This window comes from Canis lupus, chromosome 8, assembly GCF_048164855.1.
Source record: "Canis lupus baileyi chromosome 8, mCanLup2.hap1, whole genome shotgun sequence".
Lineage (NCBI taxonomy): Eukaryota > Metazoa > Chordata > Mammalia > Carnivora > Canidae > Canis > Canis lupus.
The window spans coordinates 67,995,011-68,019,769 of NC_132845.1; the positions used below are offsets into that span (position 1 = coordinate 67,995,011).

The following is a 24,759-nucleotide window of genomic DNA, read 5'->3' on the forward strand; positions in this document are numbered from 1 at the left end:
ATTAATACAGAGATAGAGGAATTGGGTCATCTTGGATGCCACAGCAGAGAACTCAGCAGATTGTCCAGGGGCTTGACTATTGGCTAGACTTCCTGGGCAGGGAGGGAGGTGGTGTGTGAATGTGGTGTCCAGGGGTGTGTGTGTGTTCAAGTGACTGTACAGGTGTGTGTGTGTGTGTGTGTGTGTGTGTGTGTGTGTGTTCTGGTGGCTACACAAGGGTATGTGTTTTTAGGTATATGCTTCTGTGTATAGAATGTGTATACACAGGGGCATGTATACTCAGGAGTTGTATACTGGAATGTGTGTGTGTATGTGTGGGATATGTGTACATAAGCAAAGGAGTGAAGTCCCAGCAGTTGTTCTGTTGGGAGGCTGAAGATTACTGCAGCCACTAGGCTGAGCTGGATCAAGGGCAAACTCTCCCTGGATTTGTTTTAGCCACCTGCGCCAAAAAGAACCAGGGGACCTAGTTATTTAACCCTAAGGACCTCAGTTTCCCCATCTGTGATGCAGGGAGGATAACAATGGGCCTGCACATGCCACATAGGGCTAAAGGACCCACAGCAGTGAACATGCACTCTCTTCAAAGCTGGGTAGAGAGTGAGACTGGGTGGAAGGTACCATTGAGAAGGGCCCATATCAACAGGGTCAACTCCCAGGATTGATAGAATCATGGACACAGCCACAGACCATCAAGGACCCTGTGTTGAACCAGGGCAGGCAGCAGGTGTCACTTGTAAGGTCCAGGACAGAGACAGGATCTGAGGCCCACTTTCTTAGCCCAGAAATCTCACCCACAAACATCCTAAGCTCATTCTGGCTGGCACAGGGAAAGAGAAATGGGGATAGGATCAGAAAAACTGAACTCAGAAAAGCTCTACATAAGTCAGACCAATAAGTTGTAAGTGGTAACAAGAAAATCTCCCTCCCAGGTGTCACCCCAAGAAAGCTCTAATGGGGATGATGATGTGAAAGATGAAAAGCTAAAAGGTGTATATCAGATAAAGGGCTAGTATGCAAGATCTATAAAGAACTTATTAAACTCAACACCTAAGAAACAATCCAATCATGAAATGGGCAGAAGATACAAACAGAAATTTCACTGAGGAAGACATACACATGGCCAACAAGCACATGAGAAAATGCTCTGCATCGCTTGCCATTAGAGAAATACAAATAAAAACCACAATGAGATACCACCTCACACCAGTGAGAATGGTGAAAATTAACAAGACAGAAAACAACAAATGTTGGAGAGGATGTGGGGAAGGAGGAGCCCTCATGCACTGTTGGTGGGAATACAAACTGGTACAGCCACTCTGGAAAACAGTGTGGAGATTCCTCAAAGAGTTAAAAATAGAGCTACCCTACAATCCAACAATTGCACTACAGTATTTACCCCAAAGATACAGATAGCAGCAATGTCCACAATAGCCAAACTGTGGAAAGAGCCATGATGTCCTTCGACAGACGAATGGATAAAGAAGACCTGGTCTATATATGCAATGGAATATTACTCAGCCATGAGAAAGGACAGATACCCACTATTTGCTTCGACATGGGTGGAAGTGGAGGGTATTATGCTGAGTGAAGTAAGCCAGTAGAAGAAGGACAATTATATGGTTTCACTTATACAGGGAATATAAGAAATAGTGAAAGGGATTAGAAGGGAAAGGAGGGGAACTGAGTGGGAAAACTTAGAGAGATGGAGCCCTCTCCAGCACTCACTCACTATCCTGAGCTGCTTTCAGACAAGCTCATTCGTCCCATTGCTAGGCTGGAGCCCATAGGCCTCCATAGGAAAGGAATGGCTTTGTGACTAATGTTGGCCTCACAGCTGTCCTCTCAGAGCCTACACAGAGCTGAGCACACATTAGGCCTTTAGTAAATTATTTGGTGGCTGTTCGTGAAACACAGATTGGAAACAGTACACGGACTCCACCAGTAGGTCTATGGTCTCATCACTTGGGCATTTCCCAACACCCACTATCTAAGGTTCATTTGAACCTCAACCATCCTAGAGGTCAGAAGGAAGGTTCTTAGTCTGGCTTTTGTCTAGATCCACAAACATTTCCTACTTAGTGCTCCAGATCAGGTCCAAATGGGCCCTGTTGGTGGGAAAATTCAGACCCATGAATAGACAGTTTCAATATGGTGGAACGTCAGGCATGGTGCTTTGAGAGCACAGAGAAAGAACACTTGTCACCAAAGGGGGTTGAGAGGGGCTGATACCTGGTCTGAGGCTTCTAAAAATTTATTTTTAAAAATCAAATGTATAGATATACATGCTTTAGAAAGTTGTACAGTAACTACAGTGGATATATATATATATAAACTTAGTGGTGCCTCGCTCTTCCTGATCTCTTTCTGATGTTCTCTCTCATTTTGGCAAAAACCTTCTTCCTGTTGTTTTCAGAAGAATGATGCAGAGGAATAAATTTTTCCTGAGAATGTGCATGACATATTCCTGAGAATATATCTTTGCTCTACCTTCTTACTTGATGGATGATTTGAGCACAGATTTCTAGGTGGGCTGGAATTTTCTCTGTGAACTTGAGGACATAGAGACTTTCATCAAATATCACTGTTGAAAAGATCAGTGCCCTCTGATTCCTTGCATGGACCTGTGTCTTGCTCTCCTCACTCTCTCTGCAAGCATTTGGGATCTTCTTTTTGTCCTTGGTGTTCTGAAAGTTCAAGGCGATGAGCCTTCATGGACATGCTGTCATTCATTATGCTAGGCAGAGCTGTCCAAAAGACTTTGCAATGACGCAAATATTCTCTGTGTTTTCCAATATCGTTGCTTCCAGCCACATGAGGGTATTGTGCGCATTAAATGTGGCCAGTGTAGCTGAAGAACTGCATTTCTGATTTTATCTATTTAAAATAAATGTTTGCTTAAGTGTAACTTCCCACATGTGTCCAAGGGCTGCGTATTGGCCAGTGTATTGGCAGCGTATTGGCCTATCATTCTAGAGACTGTTGCTCTTCAGTCCTGGGAAATTTTCTTGAATTATTTCTATCATTTTGTCTTTTCTTTGCTCAGACACCTATAGTCAGATGAACTGACCATAGGATGGAACTCCTTGAATTATTCTCTAGCTTTCCTATCTTTTGCCTTCCTTCTTTATTTTGGAGTGAATACATAAAATTAACCCTGTGAACATGTCTTTATTTAAATTTGAATGTAGAGGGGAGGGGCAAGATAGCAGAAGAGTAGGGTCCCCAAGTCACCTGTCCCCACCAAATTACCTAGATAACCTTCAAATCATCCTGAAAATCTACGAAATCGGCCTGAGATTTAAAGAGAGAACAGCTGGAATGCTACAGTGAGAAGTGTTCACACTTCTATCAAGGTACGAAGATGGGGGGAAAAGAAATAAAGAAACAAAAGGCATCCAGCGGGGAGGGGCCCGCAAGGACCCGGGCTAAGGCCAGGGCGAGGGCCCCCAGGACAGGAAAGCCCTGTCAATCTTCCCGGGCGGAAAGGCGCTCACAGGGAGTTAGAGCAGGACCCCAGGAGGGCGGGGATGCCCTCAGGCTCCCTGGGACACTAACAAACACCTGAGCCCCGGAAAGAGCGCACAACACCCCGTGGCCGAGCTCCCTAAAGGGCTGCAGAGTGCCCAGCTGGACACGGGAGCAGCTCGGAGGGGCTGAGGCAGCAGCTCCACGGAGAGGGGGAGTGCGAATCCAACAGCGCAGGCCCCGGAGCACTGGGCGCCGGGGACACAGCCCAGGATCCGGCCTCCCCCCGGGACAGGCAGAGGCCAGAAGGGCACAGGACAGCAAGGACGCTCCTGCCGGGAGCTGAGCAGATCAGATGCCCCGCCGCGGAGCATCCAGGCCTCTGCAGACTGAGAGCTCCGGAGTTCCTGCGGGAGCTGACTCCAGGGCTCCAGAGCTGGCCGCCACCACTGTTGCTGTTCCTCCTGGGGCCTCACAGGGTAAACAACCCCCACTGAGCCTCACAGTGGCCTCACCAGATAAACAGGATAAATATCACTCACTGAGCCCTGCACCAGGCAGGAGTCAGAGCAGCTCCCCCAAGTGCTAACACCTGAAAATCAGCACAACAGGCCCCTCTCCAAGAAGACCAACTAGAGGGACAGGGGAAAAACAAATTATTAACCAAGCAGCACTGGAAAGTTCCAGGGGAAGTCAAGTGACTTACGGTATACAGAATCAGAGGATACTCCCCCGTGGTTTTTTGTTTTTTGTTTTTTTTCTGTTTTCTTCCCCCACCGCTTTTGTTCCCTTTCTTTCTTTCTCTTTCTCTTTTGCTTCCTTTTTTTCTTTTTTTCTTCCTTTTTTGTTTTCTTTCCTTCTTTCTCTCCCCTCTTTTTCTCCTTTTCCCAATACAACTTGTTTTTGGCCACTCTGCACTGAGCAAAATGACCTCACCTCAAAAGAAAGAATCAGAAACAGTCCTCTCTCCCACAGAGTTACAAAATCTGGATTACAATTCAATGTCAGAAAGCCAATTCAGAAGCACTATTATACAGCTACTGGTGGCTCTAGAAAAAAGCATAAAGGACTCAAGACACTTTATGACCGCAGAATTTAGATCTAATCAGGCAGAAATTAAAAATCAATTGAATGAGATGCAATCCAAACTAGAACTCAATAACAATAAGGGTTAACGAGGTGGAAGAACCAGTGACATAGAAGAGAAGTTGATGGCAAAGAGGGAAACTGAGAAAAAAGAGACAAACAAAAGACCATGAAGGTAGATTAAGGGAAATAAATGACAGCCTGAGGAAGAAAAACCTACATTTAATTGGGGTTCTTGAGGGCACCGAAAGGGACAGAGGTCCAGAATATGTATTTGAACAAATCCTAGCTGAAAACTTTCCTAATCTGGGAAGGGAAACAGGCATTCAGATCCAGGAAATAGAGAGATCCCCCCCTAAAATGAGTAAAAACCGTTTAACACCTCGACATTTAATAGTGAAGCTTGCAAATTCCAAAGAAAAGAGAAGATCCTTAAAGCAGCAAGAGACAAGAAATCCCTGACTTTAATGGAGAGAAGTATTAGGGTAACAACAGACCTCTCCACAGAGACCTGGCAGGCCAGAAAGGGCTGGCAGGATATATTCAGGGTCCTAAATGAGAAGAACATGCAACCAAGAATACTTTATCCAGCAAGGCTCTCATTCAAAAAAGAAGGAGAGATAAAGAGCTTCCAAGACAGGCAGGAACTGAAAGAATATGTGACCTCCAAACCAGCTCTGCAAGAAAGTTTAAGGGGGACTCTCAAAATTCCCCTTTAAGAAGAAGTCCAATGGAACAATCCACAAAAATAGGGACTGAATAGATATCATGATGACACTAAACTCATATCTCTCAATAGTAACTCTGAACGTGAATGGGCTTAATGACCCCATCAAAATGCGCAGGGTGTCGACTGGATAAAAAAGCAGGACCCATCTATTTGCTGTCTACAAAAGACTCATGTTAGACAGAAGGACACTTACAGCCTGAAAATAAAAGGTTGGAGAACTATTTACCATTCAAATGGTCCTCAAAAGAAAGCAGGGGTAGCCATCCTTATATCAGATAAACTAAAATTTACCCCGAAGACTGTAGTGAGAGATGAAGAGGGACACTATCTCATACTTAAAGGATCTATCCAACAAGAGGACTTAACAATCCTCAATATATATATCCTGAATGTGGGAGCTGCCAAATATATCAATCAATTAATAACCAAAGTTAAGACATACTTAGATAATAATATACTTATACTTGGTGACTTCAATCTAGCACTTTCTACACTCGATAGGTCTTCTAAACACAACATCTCCAAAGAAACGAGAGCTTTAAATGATACACTGGACCAGATGGATTTCACAGATATCTACAGCACTTTACATCCAAACTCAACTGAATACACATTCTTCTCAAGTGCACATGGAACTTTCTCCAGAATAGACCACATACTGGTCAGAAATGGGGTCTGAACTGATAGCAAAAGATTGGGGAATTCTATCAAACGTTTAAAGAAATCATACCTATACTACTAAAGCTGTTTGGAAAGATAGAAAGAGATGGAGTACTTCCAAATTCGTTCTATGAGGCCAGCATCACCTTAATTCCAAAACCAGACAAAGACCCCACCAAAAAGGAGAATTACAGACCAATATCCCTGATGAACATGGATGCAAAAATTCTCAACAAGATACTAGCCTATAGGATCCAACAACACATTAAGAAAATTATTCACCATGACCAAGCAGGATTTATCCCCGGGACACAAGGCTAGTTCAACACTCGTAAAACAATCAATGTGATTCATCATATCAGCAAGAGAAAAAACAAGAACCATATGATCCTCTCATTAGATGCAGAGAAATCATTTAACAAAATACAGCATCCATTCCTGATCAAAACTCTTCAGAGTGTAGGGATAGAGGGAACTTTCCTCGACATCTTAAAAGCCATCTACGAAAAGCCCACAGCAAATATCATTCTCAATGGGGAAGCACTGGGAGCCTTTCCCCTAAGATCAGGAACAAGACAGGGATGTCCACTCTCACCACTGCTGTTCAACATAGTACTGGAAGTCCTAGCCTCAGCAATCAGACAACAAAAAGACATTAAAGGCATTCAAATTGGCAAAGAAGAAGTCAAACTCTCCCTCTTCGCCGATGACATGATACTCTACATAGAAAACCCAAAAGCCTCCACTCCAAGATTGCTAGAACTCATACAGCAATTTGGTACCGTGGCAGGATACAATATCAATGCCCAGAAATCAGTGGCATTTCTATACACTAACAATGAGACTGAAGAAAGAGAAATTAAGGAGTCAATCCCATTTACAATTGCACCCAAAAGCATAAGATACCTAGGAATAAACCTAACCAAAGAGGTAAAGGATCTATACCCTAAAAACTATAGAACACTTCTGAAAGAAATTGAGGAAGACACAAAGAGATGGAAAAATATTCGTGCTCATGGATTGGCAGAATTAATATTGTGAAAATGTCAATGTTACCCAGGGCAATGTACACATTTAATGCAATCCCTATCAAAATACCCTGGACTTTCTTCAGAAAGTTAGAACAAATTATTTTAAGATTTGTGTGGAATCAGAAAAGATCCCGAATAGCCAGGGGAATTTTAAAAAAGAAAACCATATCTGGGGCCATCACAATGCCAGATTTCAGGTTGTACTACAAAGTTGTGGTCATCAAGACAGTGTGGTACTGGCACAAAAACAGACACATAGATCAATGGAACAGAATAGAGAACCCAGAAGAGGACCCTGAACTTTATGGTCAATATTCGATAAAGGAGGAAAGACTATCCATTGGAAGAAAGACAGTCTCTTCAATAAATGGTGCTGGGAAAATTGGACATCCACATGCAGAAGAATGAAACTAGACCACTCTCTTTCACCATACACAAAGATAAACTCAAAATGGATGAAAGATCTAAATGTGAGACAAGATTCCATCAAAATCCTAGAGGAGAACACAGGCAACACCCTTTTGGAACTTGGCCACAGTAACTTCATGCAAAATACATCCATGAAGGCAAAAGAAACAAAAGCAAAAATGAACTATTGGGACTTCATCAAGATAAGAAGCTTTTGCACAGCAAAGGATACAGTCAACAAAACTAAAAGACAACCTACAGAATGGGAGAAGATATTTGCAAAAGACGTATCAGATAAAGGGCTAGTTTCCAAGATCTATAAAGAACTCCTTAAACTCAACACCAAAGAAACAAACAATCCAATCATGAAATGGGAAAAAGACATGAAGAGAAATCTCACAGAGGAAGACATAGACATGGCCAACATGCACATGAGAAAATGCTCTGCATCACTTGCCATCAGGGAAATACAAATCAAAACCACAATGAGATACTACCTCACACCAGTCAGAATGGGGAAAATTAACAAGGCAGGAAACCACAAATGTTGGAGAGGATGCGGAGAAAAGGGAACCCTCTTACACTGTTGGTGGGAATGTGAAATGGTGCAGCCACTCTGGAAAACTGAGTGGAAGTTCCTCAAAGATTTAAAAATAGACCTTCCCTATGACCAGCAATTGCACTGTTGGGGATTTACCCCAAAGATTCAGATGCAATGAAATGCCAGGACACCTGCACCCCGATGTTTATAGCAGCAATGTCCACAATAGCCAAACTGTGGAAGGAGCCTCGGTGCCCATCGAAAGATGAATGGATAAAGAAGATGTGGTTTATGTATACAATGGAATATTCCTCAGCCATTAGAAATGACAGATACCCACCATTTGCTTCAAAGTGGATGGAACTGGAGGGTATTATGCTGAGTGAAGTAAGTCAGTCGGAGAAGGACAAACATTATATGTTCTCATTCATTTGGGGAATATAAATAATAGTGAAAGGGAATATAAGGTAAGGGAGAAGAAATGTGTGGGAAATATAGAAAGGGAGACAGAACATAAAGACTCCTAACTCTGGGAAACGAACTAGGGGTGGTGGAAGGGGAGGAGGGCGGGGGGTGAGGGTGAATGGGTGACGGGCACTGAGGGGGGCACTTGAGGGGATGAGCACTGGGTGCTATTCTGTATGTTGGCAAATTGAACAGCAATAAAAAATAAATTTATTATAAAAAATAAAATAAAATAAATGTATGCCTAAATGTAACTTCCCACATGTGTCAAGGGCTGCGTATTGGCCAGTGTATAACTGATGTGCAGCATATTGGCCTATCATTCTAGAGACTGTTGCTCTTCAGTCCTGGGAAATTTTCTTGAATTATTTCTATCATTATGTCTCTTCTTTGTTCAGACACCTATAGTCACATGAACTGACCATAGGATGGAACTCCTTGAATTATTCTCTATCTTTCCTATCTTTTCCCTACCTTTTTCTTTTTTTTTTTTTTTTTGGTGTGAATACATGAAATTAACCCTATGAACATGTCTTTATTTAAATTTGTATGTATTTTCCCTCATTGATTTCTTGCATAATATTGAGTTTTTAAAATATTGTATGCAAATAAAGTGTATAATTTATATGATTACTGAGAATTGGCAATTTTGCCCGTAAGTGGAATGCCTCACTCGCCTCTCTGGTATCAGCAGGCCTGCTTGGAAGTCCCAACTAAATTTTTTAAAACGTTGTGTTGGTAAGACAAAATGTGCTCTCCTTACTCCTACTGTTTGTTTCATTTTGGGATTTAACTTTTCTTGACCTACAAGATATCTTTCTACTTGGGGACTGTTTTGAGACCTATTTTCCCCACTAGGGGAAGGAAGACAAGTGGGTTCTCATCCTGGTGTTTCTTTAGATCCTACAGGGCTGGGAAAAACTGAGGTGTGTGGTCCTTCTCTCTACCTTGTGTTTACACAGCTGGATAGACACTTCAGACTTCAGTTAGAATCCAGGAAATGGGGACATCCAGGTGATTCAGTGGTTGAGAGTCTGCCTGTGGCTCAGAGTGTGATACTGAGGTCCTGGGATGAGTCCCCCATCAGGCTTCCTGCATGGAGCCCGCTTCTCCCTCTACCTACGTCTCTGCCTCTCTCACTCTCTCTCTCTTTCTCTCTTTGTGTGTGTGTGGATAAATAAATAAAATAAGTAAATAAATAAAATCTTAAAAAAATATAATCCAGGAAATTAAGTCTCTAAACATTTATGAGCTCAGTGTCTCCTCACAGAGCATGTGGTAAAAAGAGCCATTTACACATAATCCATAAAAAGAAAAAGGTCAGTAGTCCAACTTCAGCAAACTCCCAACTTTTTGATTATGTATCAGTTAAAACTTGGACTCACATCTCCTCCTTCTGCTGAAAGAGACTACATTGCATAATTTGGAGTTACTCTATAACTCTTGTCCTCTCTTGCCATTAGTTGAACTGTTTATGAGTTCATACTGAATGAACATTTCTAAAGGGCCCGTGAGGGTCAGGTATCTGGTTGGGCAAAGTCATCAGATATAACAGATACCATTACTTTATAGCAGGTGTTGATTTATAACCCAATAGTCGTGTGGTTATTTGTTTAGTGTCTCTCATCCCTTTAGAGTATCAGGTTCATTAGGCAGATATTTTGACCTTTTAATATTAGTGCTAGGCCCATGGACAAAATGCAGCAGGTGTAGAGCCCAACCAACATGTATGGAAATGGGAGAAGGACCCGACTCCTCCAGTTTTTGGAATGTCCATGAATCAGTTAGTTACTTCACCACTCCCACACCAACCACAGGACCCAATCACCAAAACCTAGATACCACCAGGTAATCCAAAATTGACAAACTCAATATGGCCTTACTGAGAAGAATGAGGGCTTGACAGCTTAGGAACTGACAGGGAATCTTGGTTTCATTTTTATAACCTTAGATTGGGACCTGTGAAATTTGGATATAATGCACAAATATTTCCATTCCAGAGAGACACTGACTCCCCAACTGTGAGCAGTTCTCTCTTGGCCAGTAAAAAATCAGGCCCAGCTTCTGAGAAGAGGTGCCACAAGGGCTCAGGATATAAAGGGATGGGAATATTAGATGGCCCAGACTCCTTTCCTCTCTGAGTTTCTGACAGCCTGTCCACCAACACTAGTATCTGAGCCTAAGACTTCCCTAAGCATATCTGAGGTTCAATATACTATAGCGAAGGAAACTGAAAAGCATATAAATCCTTCCCTGTGCAGGAAGATGCATAGTTACTTTTCCTTGGCTATACTATAATTATCTGTTAGATTCCTCTATCTTCAACCTGAATGATGTCTGAGTCTTAGCTGTATTTTTACCCCCACAAAATTAGAGTTTGGAAAGTACATGATGAGCATATTTGTACAGGAAGGAGTAGATCAGAGCCACAGAGCATGCGGGGTAGTCCCCGATGCTCACTGTCTTCCTTAACACATTCTGCACAGCTCTGAGAATGGGAATCTTGTTATGTCAGGTGTCCCCTGCCGGGGAAGGATGGGGCACAAAGCTCAGGCTTCTATTATTTTCCCCTACAGACAAGACCATCTGCATTGGTCTGGTGCTGGCTACATTTTGGTCCCCAGCAATGGCTAGGATATCACTGTTGGGACAGAATCCAAGCAGTTAGAGCAGGGCCTGAGGTGAATAGGGCAGGTGGATACTCATATTAAGCTTAGTTAGGAAATTGTCGTAGTGGAGCATGGGTTTTGGAGGAGGATGAAGGCGTGTTAGTTTCCACAGAGATTTGATTTCCAAGTAAAATAAGAAAGGCTTTGTGTTTACGTGAGAGGCATAAGTGGTTCCTGTTATCCAATGACAGGAATCTGTCCTTGTTTGCATGTATTCTGTGTACCTCACTGCTGGGGAACTTGGGGAGGCAGATCCCATCCAAAAATATTCTTACTATCTCCTCTATTGGCAATGTGCCTTCACTGCTGAGATGAGGCAGAGTTCTTTGTTGTGGGAGACCCACAAGGAAACCCCTGTCCAGGTCACAATGAAGGTCTGAACAGAAACTTAACCAGTTTGCTGTTGTAGTCTTGGGTCTCAATTTCCTATTGTGGCCCTTATCACGGTAGGGCTCTGATTTTGCAGAGTGCAGAAGACTCTTCAGTCTCTCTTCATGTTCACTTATTTGCAATAGGTTCTTGTGATCAATGGCTGATGGAAAGCCCATTGCAGTCACTAAGTCTCAGTCTTTACATCTATAAACACAGAATAGCATGACCCTATTGAATGGTGGCCAGTGAATACCTAAAAGGGGGCAGAAGTATTTCAGAATTCCTGGGAGTTGTTCCCCTACTTTTCCTAGGATTGTCTTCCAGCTTCTTATGTCTATGCATTGTTGGTACTAAAGATGAGGCACTACTCTGGGATACCTCCATTGTCCCAGAGATTCCAGAGGTATGCCACATAATCCATGGTTTCTCGGGCCATACAGACACAGAACATGGGTCTGATAGATGATAATGAGCAGGTGTAATTTCCAGATGCTATGTTCTCAGATCTCTCCCATCAGGTATGTGGGCTGGTCACCAAAACCTGCCCAGAAGGGACCTACAGCCCAGTCATTGCACCTCTACCAACTCAACTCCACCAACCTTTCTGAATGCTTGCTGAGTATGTAGTCCTTTGCTGGGAACTAGGGCCATAATGTTGACAGGTGCTCAGACTGTGCCTTTCTGAGCTCTCTATCTGTAAGGCAAATAGATGTGCAGACCAATAATAGGGCTGGAGGGTAGAGAGGACAATAATAGAACTGGGGCAGTGGGAATAGAAGTCTCCTAGAGGACAGAGCTCTAATCTGTGTTCCTGGAGGTTGCTGAAGAAAGACTCCAATAGAGGGGAATATGTCAGAGCTGGATTTGAAGGATGGGTAAGAGCTTTCTAGGGAGCCCAGTGGCATTTGTAGTCAGAGGAACCCACATGGGTAGAGATGTGCAGACTTAGCTTGCTTGAAGGATTTCATGTATTTAAAAATAAAGGAAGCCATGGTGACAAGGGCAAGTGAGGGATTTAAGTACGGTGACTTTACCTGAGTTTTTGTAACCTTTGAGATTACCGATAACACTGATTGAGTTGTTTATTGATTTTGGACAGAATATGATCTCAAAGGTCAATCTGGGAGTGTGTCCATGATGCTTTGCCAACACTCATGGCTGGGGGAAAGGGCCCTGCTACTGGCTCCAGCTCCAGTCCTGCCCCATTTTCAGTATACACATTCCAGCCTCACGGAATCATTGCTATGGGAAGGGAAGCTGCACACACGCAGGTCATCAAAGACTAGCCCACACTGCTGAACAAAAGTAGAGGAGACTCACAGAGAGAAAGTGGCCATGGACCTGATCCCAAGCTTTTCCACAGAAACCTGGCTTCTTCTGGCCACCAGCCTGGTGCTGTTCTACCTGTAAGTAACTACCCAGGTTCATCATCCCCGGAACCTTCAATTTGTGTTGCTAATCAGCATCCACTCCCTTTTCCTTGTCTGTTTTGAGGATCAAGGAATTGAGAAAGAAGTTGCTTAAGTGTTGAGTACTTCAAACATGCTGTGAACACCTAAAAGATTATTATTGACCTCACCAGATCTACTGAAGTATACCTACCACACCGCAACTCCAATTCCTGTAGCCAGGAGGGTTTGAGTGACAGTAGTTGCTTCTGGGGGCGATCTTCTGATGGACCACCAGTTGGGACCTAGACTAATTAAGCAGAATTCAAGAGAGGCAGAATAAAATCAACAGGCCCCAATACCCTGGGGTCCTCATCCCTTTCTAAGCTATGGGGATTCTGGAGGCCGAGGGAGTGGCTTGAGTCATTGGCTCATTACCTTCACCTTCTGGTCTGTGCCTTCCACAGGATATGTATTGGATTGGGCCTGTATCACTAGGTGGCTCCTGCTCCCCCCCCTCTCTACCGCCAGGCATTATGAATACAAGGCACTTGATGCACCCTGACAACCGAGGGGGTGCTAGAGATGCTTTTTTCCCCTCTTCTGACTGAGCTCTTCCCTCTTTCCTGCACCCCTCTACTGGCCATCCCTCACCCTGTACTGTGCAGAACTCCTTACCCCTAAATCAACATCCTTAGAGCTGAGGAGACGTGGTAGAAATCTTTCAAAATTTATTCATTTCACCTTTTCCTTCCACTCTCTGGAATGGTTAGCATCAGGATAGAGATTTTTTCCCTCTACCCCTCAATATGAATCTGCCAGCAGCCAAGAGGCAGAGCCCTGAAAGCCAATTTGGCTTTAAACTATGCTTTTGCCTTTATATTACAGTACTGGAGGAGGAATTGAAACATCTGGCAGAGGAATTCCTTTCAGTGATGGGATTCCCACCATCGTGGAGCAGTTTGGGAAAGGATTCAGTTTTACAACATGGATAGGGACAGACCCTCCATGTCATATTTGACCTCTGCCTCAATTTCACTTTCTTTAAGAGGAGGAAATCATGAGATATGAACATAGAACATGGAACATAGAACATTTTCATTTTCTAAGAGAAAGGTTAGAATGCTAGGTAGTGTGGCAAGACATTTTCTGTTTGATGACATTTAAATTGAATAGGTAGTGTTTAATTTCACTCTACTTAAAATAGGGTTGGGTTTTTTTTTTTTTTTTTTTGCTGGGATAAAAGTCTTTCCTGTATGCTTTTTCCTACCAATAAAAGAGGGCTGTTGGTTCAGCCTTTGTGACTATAAAGGTGCATAAATAGCTTATGTCTTCTAGAGTAATATGAATTTAGTGTACACATGCATACTTCCATGATATAGGTTGTATGTGTCTCAAATGCATGTGCCCACTTGTTGTTTTAAGGATCTCACTACTCACTACAGATGAGTAGTGAGACAGAGCCTGAACTGATGTGAGAGGCATCCAGGTAGAACTGGGGATGGAGCGGGAGAATATTCCTCCCTCAGAACAGACCTCCCAGAAATACTCCTCTGTCCTGGTCCCACAGGAGATCATCATGGGACCATAAGGTTAGCATCTTGTCTGCTTGAAGCGAGGGAACAAGAACACACCATGTAAGTTCCAGTGTGTCATCTGGCAGTGGGGCTGTCACTGGATACTGTCACCACCAGGCAAACACTGTAGACTAAGACACTGGTGTAACCAAGACTCAGTAGCTGTAGACAGTGCCCTCTGCAGGCATGGAATGCAAAAACTTTTTTTTTTTTTTTTTTTGGTAAATTTATTTTTTATTGGTGTTCAATTTGCCGACATATAGAGTAACACCCAGTGCTCATCCCATCAAGTGCCCCCCTCAGTGCCCGTCACCCAGTCACCCCCACCACCCGCCCTCCTCCCCTTCCACCACCCCTAGTTCGTTTCCCAGAGTTAGCAGTCTCTCATCAAAAACAATTTTTAAAATGGCTTCATTGTTAGGCCCTTCATTTGTACCAGCAGCTGCATGACTCTACCAAGAAGAGGGAAGCTGGAAAGAATCAGAAAAATTCACTCAGCCCCCTGCCTGCCTTCTTATGGAGCCATGTGGCTTTAGACAGTACACAAGATCTTTCCTTGGGACCAGTGTTCCTGACTATCCCTCACTTGCTTGGCCTCACTTGGGAGTTCATGGAGCACAGTGAATGTTCAGAAACAGGACTTGATTTAGAGTGGTGGTGATGAAAAGAAGAGAATGGAGGTGGGACCAACTAAGACTACCCTGGCTTCTACAATTGGTGCTGATGAGTCCAGCTGTACTAGAGGAAGGATCCAAACACTCAGTCGGGCACAGCTGAGGTACATCCACTGGTCCCTCAAATACTGGTCATTTTGTGCAATTTTGTGAGTTTGTTTACATTTTATATGATTTGCTGGTTTTGTAGGGACTATTTTGAACATTTACTGTCTTAAGGTTAGTCCCCAGAGATGAGGAGACAGGGTCTTCATTCCAATCTATGGAACATTTTATCATTACTCATTTTTGTTGCATAACATGTATTCTGCTGTCAACTGGAGGTGTCTGGACTTTGGAAGGTCTCATATCAGATAGCACCTGCAGGGCATGTACCATCTCTACCCAACATCATTTCCCACTGTACTTTCCTTATTTGCCTCTTCTGGGTTAACCTTGTAGGCCTAGCAGGTTCGTGGGTAAAATGGTTTCTGGCAGCTCCTATCCTCAGCCTTTCTTCTTCCTCCGCCCTGCCATCCCTCAGCAAACCTAAGTGGAAGGGTTCTAAGTATCTAGAACCCCCAGTTGTGGGATTCTACACATGACACATGAAAGATGATTGTAGGCAAGCCTGTCATAGGGAGCATCAACCGTAATGGGTTTCTCAGACAGTGGAAGCACAGAGCCAGTAAACTAACTGCTTTGTGAGTAACCATCTTGAAGAGAAAATGAGTGTACCTTGCAGTGTGCTGAGCAGGTGAGTATCACAGGTTGAAGGACCAGATGCCACAATGGGAAGAATGGTCTGGAAGTGGATTGTTTTCTTACTGATTCTTGTATATGGAGTCATTTGGGGCACATATAGGCCAGTCTGTCTTCTCTGCAGCTCAAGAGAACCAGACTGCTCCACAACAGAGACTTGGGTGGAGCTGAGATTTCACTGTTAGCAAAGCTGTCTTTTTTCTATGGGACAGTGGAGTTTGGACATAATTTTTATTATACAAACATAAGAGCACTGTAGTTGCTCAAGGCCTCTCTCTCTGAAGATAGATTTAAGAAGACCCATATTCAGAACCATCACAGAGCCTATAGTGAAGGAAAAACACAAAGATCTCTGAGCAAACTGTATGAGTATTTTCATGGTCCGCTCTCAGAACCTCTCAGCTCTTGAGTAGATGCAATTAAGCAAAATCTCATCACTTAGAGTAGAGAATCACATTTCCTCTTTCCACCTAGAATGAGAATCTCCAAAATCATGGAAGAGTCATTTATTAAATAGGCATAACTGAATTTCCTGGAAGAAATCAGCATGAATCTTTCAGGAACACTCAAGGGTGGAATATTTATCAAATATTCATTCTAGGTTTGAGACCACGACATTTTCAGCTACTCTTAGCTAATCATTATTACGTTTTGACAGTCTCACATTATTACGGTTTGAGAGTCTCGTTTTGACAGACTGGAAAGGAGATGATCAACATCATCATCAGATGATGATGAGCAAATGCAATTATTGCTGTTGGAATTGTTGTTATCATTTCTTGCCGATTGTTACCTCCTCCCTCCCTTGACTATTCCACTTCTGTGTCATTGACTGGCCAGCCCCAGCACCTATTCCACCATCCCTGTGACCTGGCTTTCTCTTTGGCTTTATAGCTATGGGACCTACACGCATGGACTTTTTAAGAAGCTGGGAATTCCTGGGCCAACACCTCTGCCTTTTTTGGGAACTGTTCTTGGCTACCGTAATGTGAGTATTGTTTGAGCTATGACTTTTGCTTCTGTCAGTAGCAAATCCCACTTTAATTCCATAATAAAAATGCTCCTTCTCACGAGGAAATCTTCGATTTCTGACTTTCCAGAAATGGTGTCAAGTCTACCCCAGAGCTCTATTGTCTGTTATTACGAGCCTCAGGGTTTGCCTCAGTGGGCAGCCCAGCTCTCTGACTAATTCAGCATGGAACTTGATACTTTAGCTTATGAGCATTATGAAGAGGCTTTTGTTTTGTTTTTGGAAGGTGTGGATTCCCAGGAAGGCATCATCATATTGGTATTAGGAGAAGAGAACCAAGGGTGTCCGTGCTAGTGGTCCAGTGAGCTATGTATGCTAGAATCAGACTTTTTTGTTCTTGCACAAGCCCTGGATAGCCCTTTCCATTTCCTGGATGGTTCTCGAACTTCAGATTATTGGGCAGCCCAAGATTCACCACTGGGGAATTTGCACATACTTGAATTCTCTCACGAACTGACCAACCCCCTGCAGCTATTTGCATGCATCTAATTCTCCCTTTGCTAACAGTGAAATCTCAGCTTTACTTCTCTACCTTCAAAAGAGACACCCTATGTGTGAGTTTGCAGGGAGGGAGTTTAACTGAGGTGAGATGCTGTTTCTCTATTGACTTCAGGTTTTAACCTTTAAAGGTCTTGTGTGTTTTCCTACAAAGCAAGAACCACCCATATATCCCTAGAAAAAAGATACTTTGACAAAATTATTAAGAAATTAATGTAACTGGTTAGGCCTGGGTGGGTGACTCAGTTGGTTAAGCATCAGACCTTTGATTTCAGCTCAGGTCATGATCTCAGGGTCATGAGATGGAGCCCAGCATCTGAGTCTGCTTCAGATTCTCTCTCTTCCTCTCCCTTTGCTTCTTCCCTGCACCCCCCACCCTGCTTGTGCTCTCTCTCTTTCTTTTTTGAAATAAATCAATAAAATCTTTAAGAAAAAAGAAATTAATGTAATTGAATGGAATATACTAGTGACACACAGACTGATGTTGGTAGAGTGGTTGTGGGTAATCCAGCTTTGATGCCTTGTCTGAAGCCTAGCCTCTGGACAGGGGTTAGAAGATCACATAGAGGAAGTTGGCAGTCTCACCTGCAAGCTGCTCTCTGCTGTGGAGTTCCTTTCCCACAGATCTGAGGCTTGTTTCTCTGATTCCACTTTGTTGCGCGCTCTGTGGCAACACGATTAGGGTCCTGGGGGTAAGGAGATGAGGAAAATAAAAGTAAAGAGATGGGGACAGGAGGGACACAGTGGATGATGTCCAAGCAGTGTCAGCTTTATTCAAGGTTCTTACAGTATTATATAGCACAAGCAGAACAAAGATAAAGGAATACCTACATGCATGACAGACCCTACTGACACAGGAGGGTCCTAGTTAATAGATAAACATGCTATTCTAGGTGCATACGCTTTCAAAAGGACAATAGATATGATTGACAGACAAGTAAGAATAGCACAGACCCCTATTTAACTTTACCACCAGGCTAGAACACATTATATCAATTGTATTATGTGGGTGATCACATAAAAGCGATCTCCGGAAACCATTGCTCAAGTCCCTTCTCAAGCGTCAACCAACCATTTACCCTTTGGGCTCCTGAGCCTTATGAGTAAATGAGGGATGCAAGTCCGAGATTGGTTTGGTTTAGTAACTCTAGCTAGTCTGTGGCCGTCCACATTTCCCCCTTTTTTGTTTTAAGATTAAGGAAATGTAATTGAGCATCCGTATTGAATCTGTGCCGTCTTGCCTTGGCCTGAATCACACACCATGCAAAAAGTAGATCATAATAGTAAATATGATTATAAACATCCAGAATGAATATTTTAATAGGTTGTCTGGATTAAATCCGTGCAGGCCATCCAAGATATGAGCCACCATTTTAGCTGGGTTTGTCATACTTATCTGAGAATAACTGGTAATGGAGATTTCCCTTTGCAACGCCAACAAATCAAGACTTATATTACTATGAAACCATATTCGTTGTAGATGTTTTTTAACTTCTCCCCATGTTACATTAGTGGCTTTCATAGGGGTGACACATATATGCTGAAACCCGCCATGGCAAACCAGAGACATCTGGGTTTTCAACAGGGATAGTTGATTTCCCAGAAATTCCACTGCTTCTTTGAGCCCATCAAGACGACTGAGAATTTTTTTATCTATACGCTCCTGAGTAGACAGCGCATAAGAGACGTTTTTTGCTAAGTTGTTAACGTATTGTGCTGTCTGTACACCCTGGGGTAAGGCCACAGAGGCTGCAGCTGCAGTAGCTATAAGAGCAACCAATGCAGCAATATGGGCTAGCAATAGCCCAAGGAAGCGTTTCAATCTTTTCAATTGTAGCTGCATTCCCACAGCAAACTGATAACCATAATTAGCATACCAAGGGCCTTCAGTCTCAACAGGCAATAGTAAATAAGGAGGTTGCATAGTCAAAAAGATAGTGACAGGACCTGTTTGAGGTGAGGGCAAGTGCACAGGCAAACAATTGGTTAATACACAATTTTTACATCCTAGTTCAAATAATATATCAGTTCCATTATTTTGTATAAAGGAAAAATTTGCCGTCCCATATCCTACCACCAACAGGAAAGGCTTAGGGACAGAGGCCCGTATAGTAAGTTTGAAGTCCTTTGTGTTCGTGTAGCCACTCTTAGCTGTCTGCATCTTGGCTGGTCCCATGGCGGCTACCAATTTCCAGGGTTCTGTGTGGTACATTTCTCCGACGGTAGAAAAAAACCCTCCGGTTATAGTCACATTATGCATTGGTCGACCAGATGGATATGCAATATAGTGCAGAGGCTCCTTTCTTGTCATTCTTGACCAGTCCGTGATAGAAAATTCAGGGATGCCATGAGGAGAGATGACCAAAGGTGTCTTCTGAAGGCACTCCATCCAAATAGGACCTGGAATAGCATGGGTTAAGTTTTGAGGACAATTGGGATACCTGGGAGGGCACATAGCTTGTTGGGGGTCACTGGGAGGGGTGTCACCAGTGACCTTATAGACTGTCCACCTTTCTAACATTATGTTAATTCGGGATGGAGGGTTTTCTTTTTTTTTTTTTCCCATTTTTGAAAGATATGTCACTATGTGAGGCTGAACTATGTCACTATGTGAGGCTGAACTACCAAGCAACCATTAACTGGTTCTTGGTCATATAGTGGTAATTAAAAGCACATGGGTACCTGAGCTGCCAGGACCGTCCAATTAATAGAATGATTTGCTACTTCCATGCCATCAGAACTACTTCCTCCAAAATATTCTGTCATATTGGTGTGTATTTGGGGAGTAGGATCATCCCAAGTAACTGGCCTTATAGTAGGTGGGTCAGGTAGATAGGCCCAATATACAGCCGTGTCACCAACAGGAGGGGTTGTAATAGCTAATACAATAAGAAGGATAGTAAGTAAGGACTCATTAGGCTGTGTCTGTTCAGCCAGACTTATCGCTTGATTGATCAGTTCCCTTATCCAGGCCCAACGGTACGACGGGAGACGTCTCCTTCTTTTTTGTTGGCGAGTTATGGTCAGGTTGGCTAGTCTCCGGCGTAGGGGTGAGGAGTCGACACCATCGTTCCAGGAGCCATTGCGGGGTGTCCTCATCCTGGGGAAAAATACAGATAAACCCACACCCCTTGCGAAGGACAGGGTCGGGGCCCTTCCAAATGCCAGTCAGTGGATCTTTCCACCTATCGTAAGGGAGAGGAGAAAAATCTGGATGCCAAAATCGTTCAGCTGCTGTTCGTCCTATATCATCAACATTCAAAAAATTTAAAACATAAAGAGTTAGAGTTAAATGCATATGGGGAGAGTATTTCACTGTAGTATCTCCCCCTCTTTTAATTTTTTAAGGTAAGATTTGAGAGTGCTGTTAGCTCTTTTAACTATGACTTGACCTTGTGAGTTGTAGGGAATTCCTGTAGAGTGCTTAATTTGAAAGGTAGCACAAAGGTTCTGGAAGGCTTTGGAGCTATAAGCTGAGCCATTATCAGTTTTTATGGCCTTAGGGGTTCCCATTTGGGAGAAGGCTGAAAATAAATGATTTTAAACATCAGTAAAGGCTTCTCCAGAATGTGCAGTAGTGTGGATATACCCAGAAAAAGTATCAGTAGAGACATGTATATATTTTAAGCGGCCGAAAGCAGGAAAGAGGGTAACATCCATTTGCCAAAGATGATTAGGCATCAATCCCCTGGGATTAACTGAATAAGTAAGAACAGGATGGTGTATTGGACAGGCCGGACAGTTCTTTACTATCTGGTGGGCCTCTTCTTAGTGATGCAAAACTGCCGACAAAGAGCTGAGGCATTTTGATGAAAATTAGCATGACTCTGTGTGGCCAATTGTTTGTTGTTTATGTTTGTTATATAAGTGTGAGTAATGGTGTAAGCAATGTGGTTGCCTTGAGAGGGGACCAGGCAGATTAGTATGGGCCCGTATATAGGATATAAAAATAGGAACTTTCCTGGCCCTTAATAATTGCTGAATACTAGAGAATAAGTGATATAATTCCTCATCATTTGTGAGTATATAAGCACGTGGCAAGGCTGGTACAGCTCGAGCCACATAGTGACTGTCAGTAAATAGATTGCATGGTTCAGGAAACATTTGCAAAGCCAGTTGGACAGCCTTTAGTTCAGCTCTTTGTACTTACTTAGTGGGATAATGACTTTGATAAGTTGTTTTAGCCTTAGAGGATTCCTTGTAGATTGTCTTATAGGATTCCTTGTAGATTCCAATGTGCCCTGTTTTATCAGCATCAACAAATATAGTGACGGCGTTAGCCAGAGGTTCTGTTGCTATAATAGCAGAACTGAGGACAGACGTGGTAGAAAGAAATTGCAAAAGTCTGTCTGCGGGAAGATGATATTTAAGTTGTCCTGGATAACAGGACAAGGCTATTTGCCAATTTAAATTCACACTAAATAAAGCTTGTACCTTATCTGTGGTTAATCAGTTTTGCCCATTGAGCCGCCATTGGGCTGTCAATGGCTCTGCCCAGATGGTCTCCATTTCTGTGGTTACAGCTGCCCCCGCATACCTGACTCTTTTTTGGACAAAACTGCTGCTCTTATCAAGAGCAGACCAACACACTTGACGGGATGAGCACTGGGTGTTATTCTGTATGTTGGCAAATTGAACACCAATAAAAAATTAATTTATTATTAAAAAAAAAGAGCAGACCAACATATCAAGGAAACTTTTGAACAGAAAGCAGACTTTTAATCTTATACTCTTGTACTTTAAAATTCATTTACTTTGATATTAGTTTGTCCTGACCACATCTAAAATTTCTTTTTAAGGATTTTTCTTTATAACACTTTTACATCCTTTTTTGCATTTAGAATTTGTCCTAAGACATTTCTTTTCAGTCAGTCTCATTTGGGACAAAATTACTTTTTTTTTCCCTTGAACAAAAATATATTTCCATTCCTTACATTTTTCTTACATATCTCCTTTTTTACATACAGGGTTGCTTTTCTTTTTTTAAAATATTTTATTTATTCATAGAGACACACAGAGAGAGAGAGAGAGAGAGAAAGGCAGAGAGAGAAGCAGGCTCCATGCAGGGAGCCCAACGTGGGACTTGATCCCAGGTCTCCAGGATCACACCCCGGGCTGCAGGCAGTGCTAAACCACTGCGCCACCAGAGCTGCCCCCAGAGTTGCTTTTCTTGTCAGTCATCAGTCTTATTTTAGCAGAGTTTTTTCATTTTTAGGAACCTTAGTGTCCAGTGAAAACTAAGGAGTAACCGATTTTTGAACACCAGAATTCTTTAGACGGCAAATTTATGAAACAGTTAAGTACAAAGCATGTCCACCAACAGATTCAAATCAACGTTTTAGCACTTTTTCTGTTTGGAAAAGACCTAGATGTCCGATGAATTTAATTCCATTTATCATCAACTTGTGACTAAGGTTTCAGGTTACCAAGGACTTTGAAAGGTATCTTAACAATTACTTATGAAAACTTGGAAACAATTAACCATCAATTTAATCAATTTTTTTTTACTAACAGATTGCAAAAAGATAACAGAGCTTATGTGACCTTCAGTAAACCTCAATAGAATAGAAGTTTTAGGTTTAGTAGTGATAATTTTCAAGACCTGTTTACTATGTTCCATCTGGATCCACTTAAAGTCAATCAATTTGCTCCCCATCCTCAATTTTTATCTGAGACACTGGTGGGGGAATCTGGAGGGGGCAGTATTAAGTAATTGGTGGTCTTTTTGCTATCCGTCTTCTAAACTCAGGACAAGCACCTGAATTGGGTGCCCCTCCTTGTTTAGGATTTTTGCTCCTTCGGAGTGGAAGCGAATTTGTGCCCCCATCTTGGTGAGCAAATCCCGACCTCCTGGTAGTGATGGTGACTCAATCATCAAATTATTATTCTCCTTTTGTTCCTCTGAAGAGGTCTGAACATCATTTTCAGGGAGGGATTCATGAGAGGCTATAGAGATTAATTCGAAAGTGTGTTGTGGATCTAAAGCCTCTCTTATTTCTTCCCAAATTTGCATGGTGCCTGGAGGACAGGCCATAGGACCATGTTTTTTAAGTTGATTTTTAATTTCTTGTCCTACCTTTGCCAGGCTTCCAAACTGACAGTCCCTTCTTTTGGAAACGAGGGACACAAGTCTGATACAGTACAAAAGAATTGCGTCAAGGCCTTTTTAGAGACCTTGGACACTTCTCGATTCATAAGGGCCTGCAAAGTGGTCATAAAAAAAAAAAAAAAAACTGTTCCATAGGCTGTGACTGCTCCATTATTTTTTACTCCTGTTGTGACTCTAAGTAACCAGGCTCCCCTTACCTGATTGTCAGCGACTACTCACCTATATGTGCACCTTCTCTTGCATGTGCTCAGGTCCCTGTTCGGGCACCACTTGTTGCGTGCTCTGCGGCAACACGATCAGGGTCCCAAGGGTAAGGGGATGAGGTAAATAAAAGAAAAGAGATGGGGACAGGAGGGACACAGTGGATGATGTCCAAGCAGTGTCAACTTTATTCAAGGTTCTTACAGTATTATATAGCACAAGCAGAACAAAGATAAAGGAATACCTACATGCATGGCAGACCCTACTGACACAGGAGGGTCCTAGTTAATAGATAAACATGCTATTCTAGGTGCATACGCTTTCAAAAGGACAATAGATATGATTAACAGACCAGTAAGAATAGCACAGACCCCTATTTAACTTTACCACCAGGCTAGAACACATTATATCAATTGTATTATGTGGGCGATCACGTAAAAGCGATCTCCGGAAACCATTGCTCAAGTCCTTTCTCAAGCAGCCTTATGAGTAAATGAGGGACGCAAGTCCGAGCTTGGTTTGGTTTAGTAACTCTAGCTAGTCTGTGGCCGTCCACACCGCTTTTCCCTCCTGAGACTCTCAGTGCCCAATTATCGTCTAAGAACTTCTGGACTTTCCCTCTGAAGAAACAATAATTTCCTTTCCACTTTTTCCCAGATCAATTTCTTAGTACATACACCCAAGACCACATTTCCGGGATCCTGATTTGTATTGTTAAAACATCAAAATCACAGTTGAAATGTAGGCACTAGAAGTCTTGTTGTTGTTCTTTTAGTGATAGAAATGAAAACTCTTATCAAGTATTTTAATTGTTTCTGATATTTGTGGGATGAGGGCATTATCCCCTCTCTGTGTTGTGATGGAGAACTGGAAAGCGAGTCCACTCTGTCATTCACATTCCTCACTTTCTCACTAAACAAGCATGTTTAGACTCATGTAAAACTGCTAGAGTAAAAGAGGTCACTGGTGCCTTAATATCCTAAATCATCTGGGGCACCCCCCAGGTGGCTCAGTGGTTGATTATCTGCCTTTGGCTCAGTCATGATCAGAGTCCTGGGATCGAGTCCCGCATCAGGCTCCCCGGAGGGAGCTTACTTCTCCTTCTGCCTAT

General features: G+C 42.7%; 1 protein-coding gene across 2 annotated transcripts in view; it reads left to right on the forward strand.

Moving 5' to 3' along the window:
* The first annotated feature begins 12,569 nt into the window (after positions 1-12,569).
* The window catches only part of LOC140638923 (cytochrome P450 3A12-like), a 43,252-nt gene continuing 31,062 nt past the window's right edge, over positions 12,570-24,759 (forward strand). The window contains exons 1-2 of one of the 2 annotated variants that reach the window (XM_072837029.1): positions 12,570-12,836; positions 16,705-16,798. In XM_072837029.1, coding sequence (XP_072693130.1) covers positions 12,766-12,836; positions 16,705-16,798 — 165 coding nt within the window. In that variant the 5' untranslated portion in view covers positions 12,570-12,765. Of the gene's footprint in view, positions 12,837-14,844; positions 15,174-16,704; positions 16,799-24,759 lie in introns of those variants that run through there. The other variant, XM_072837028.1, reaches the window with a different exon arrangement.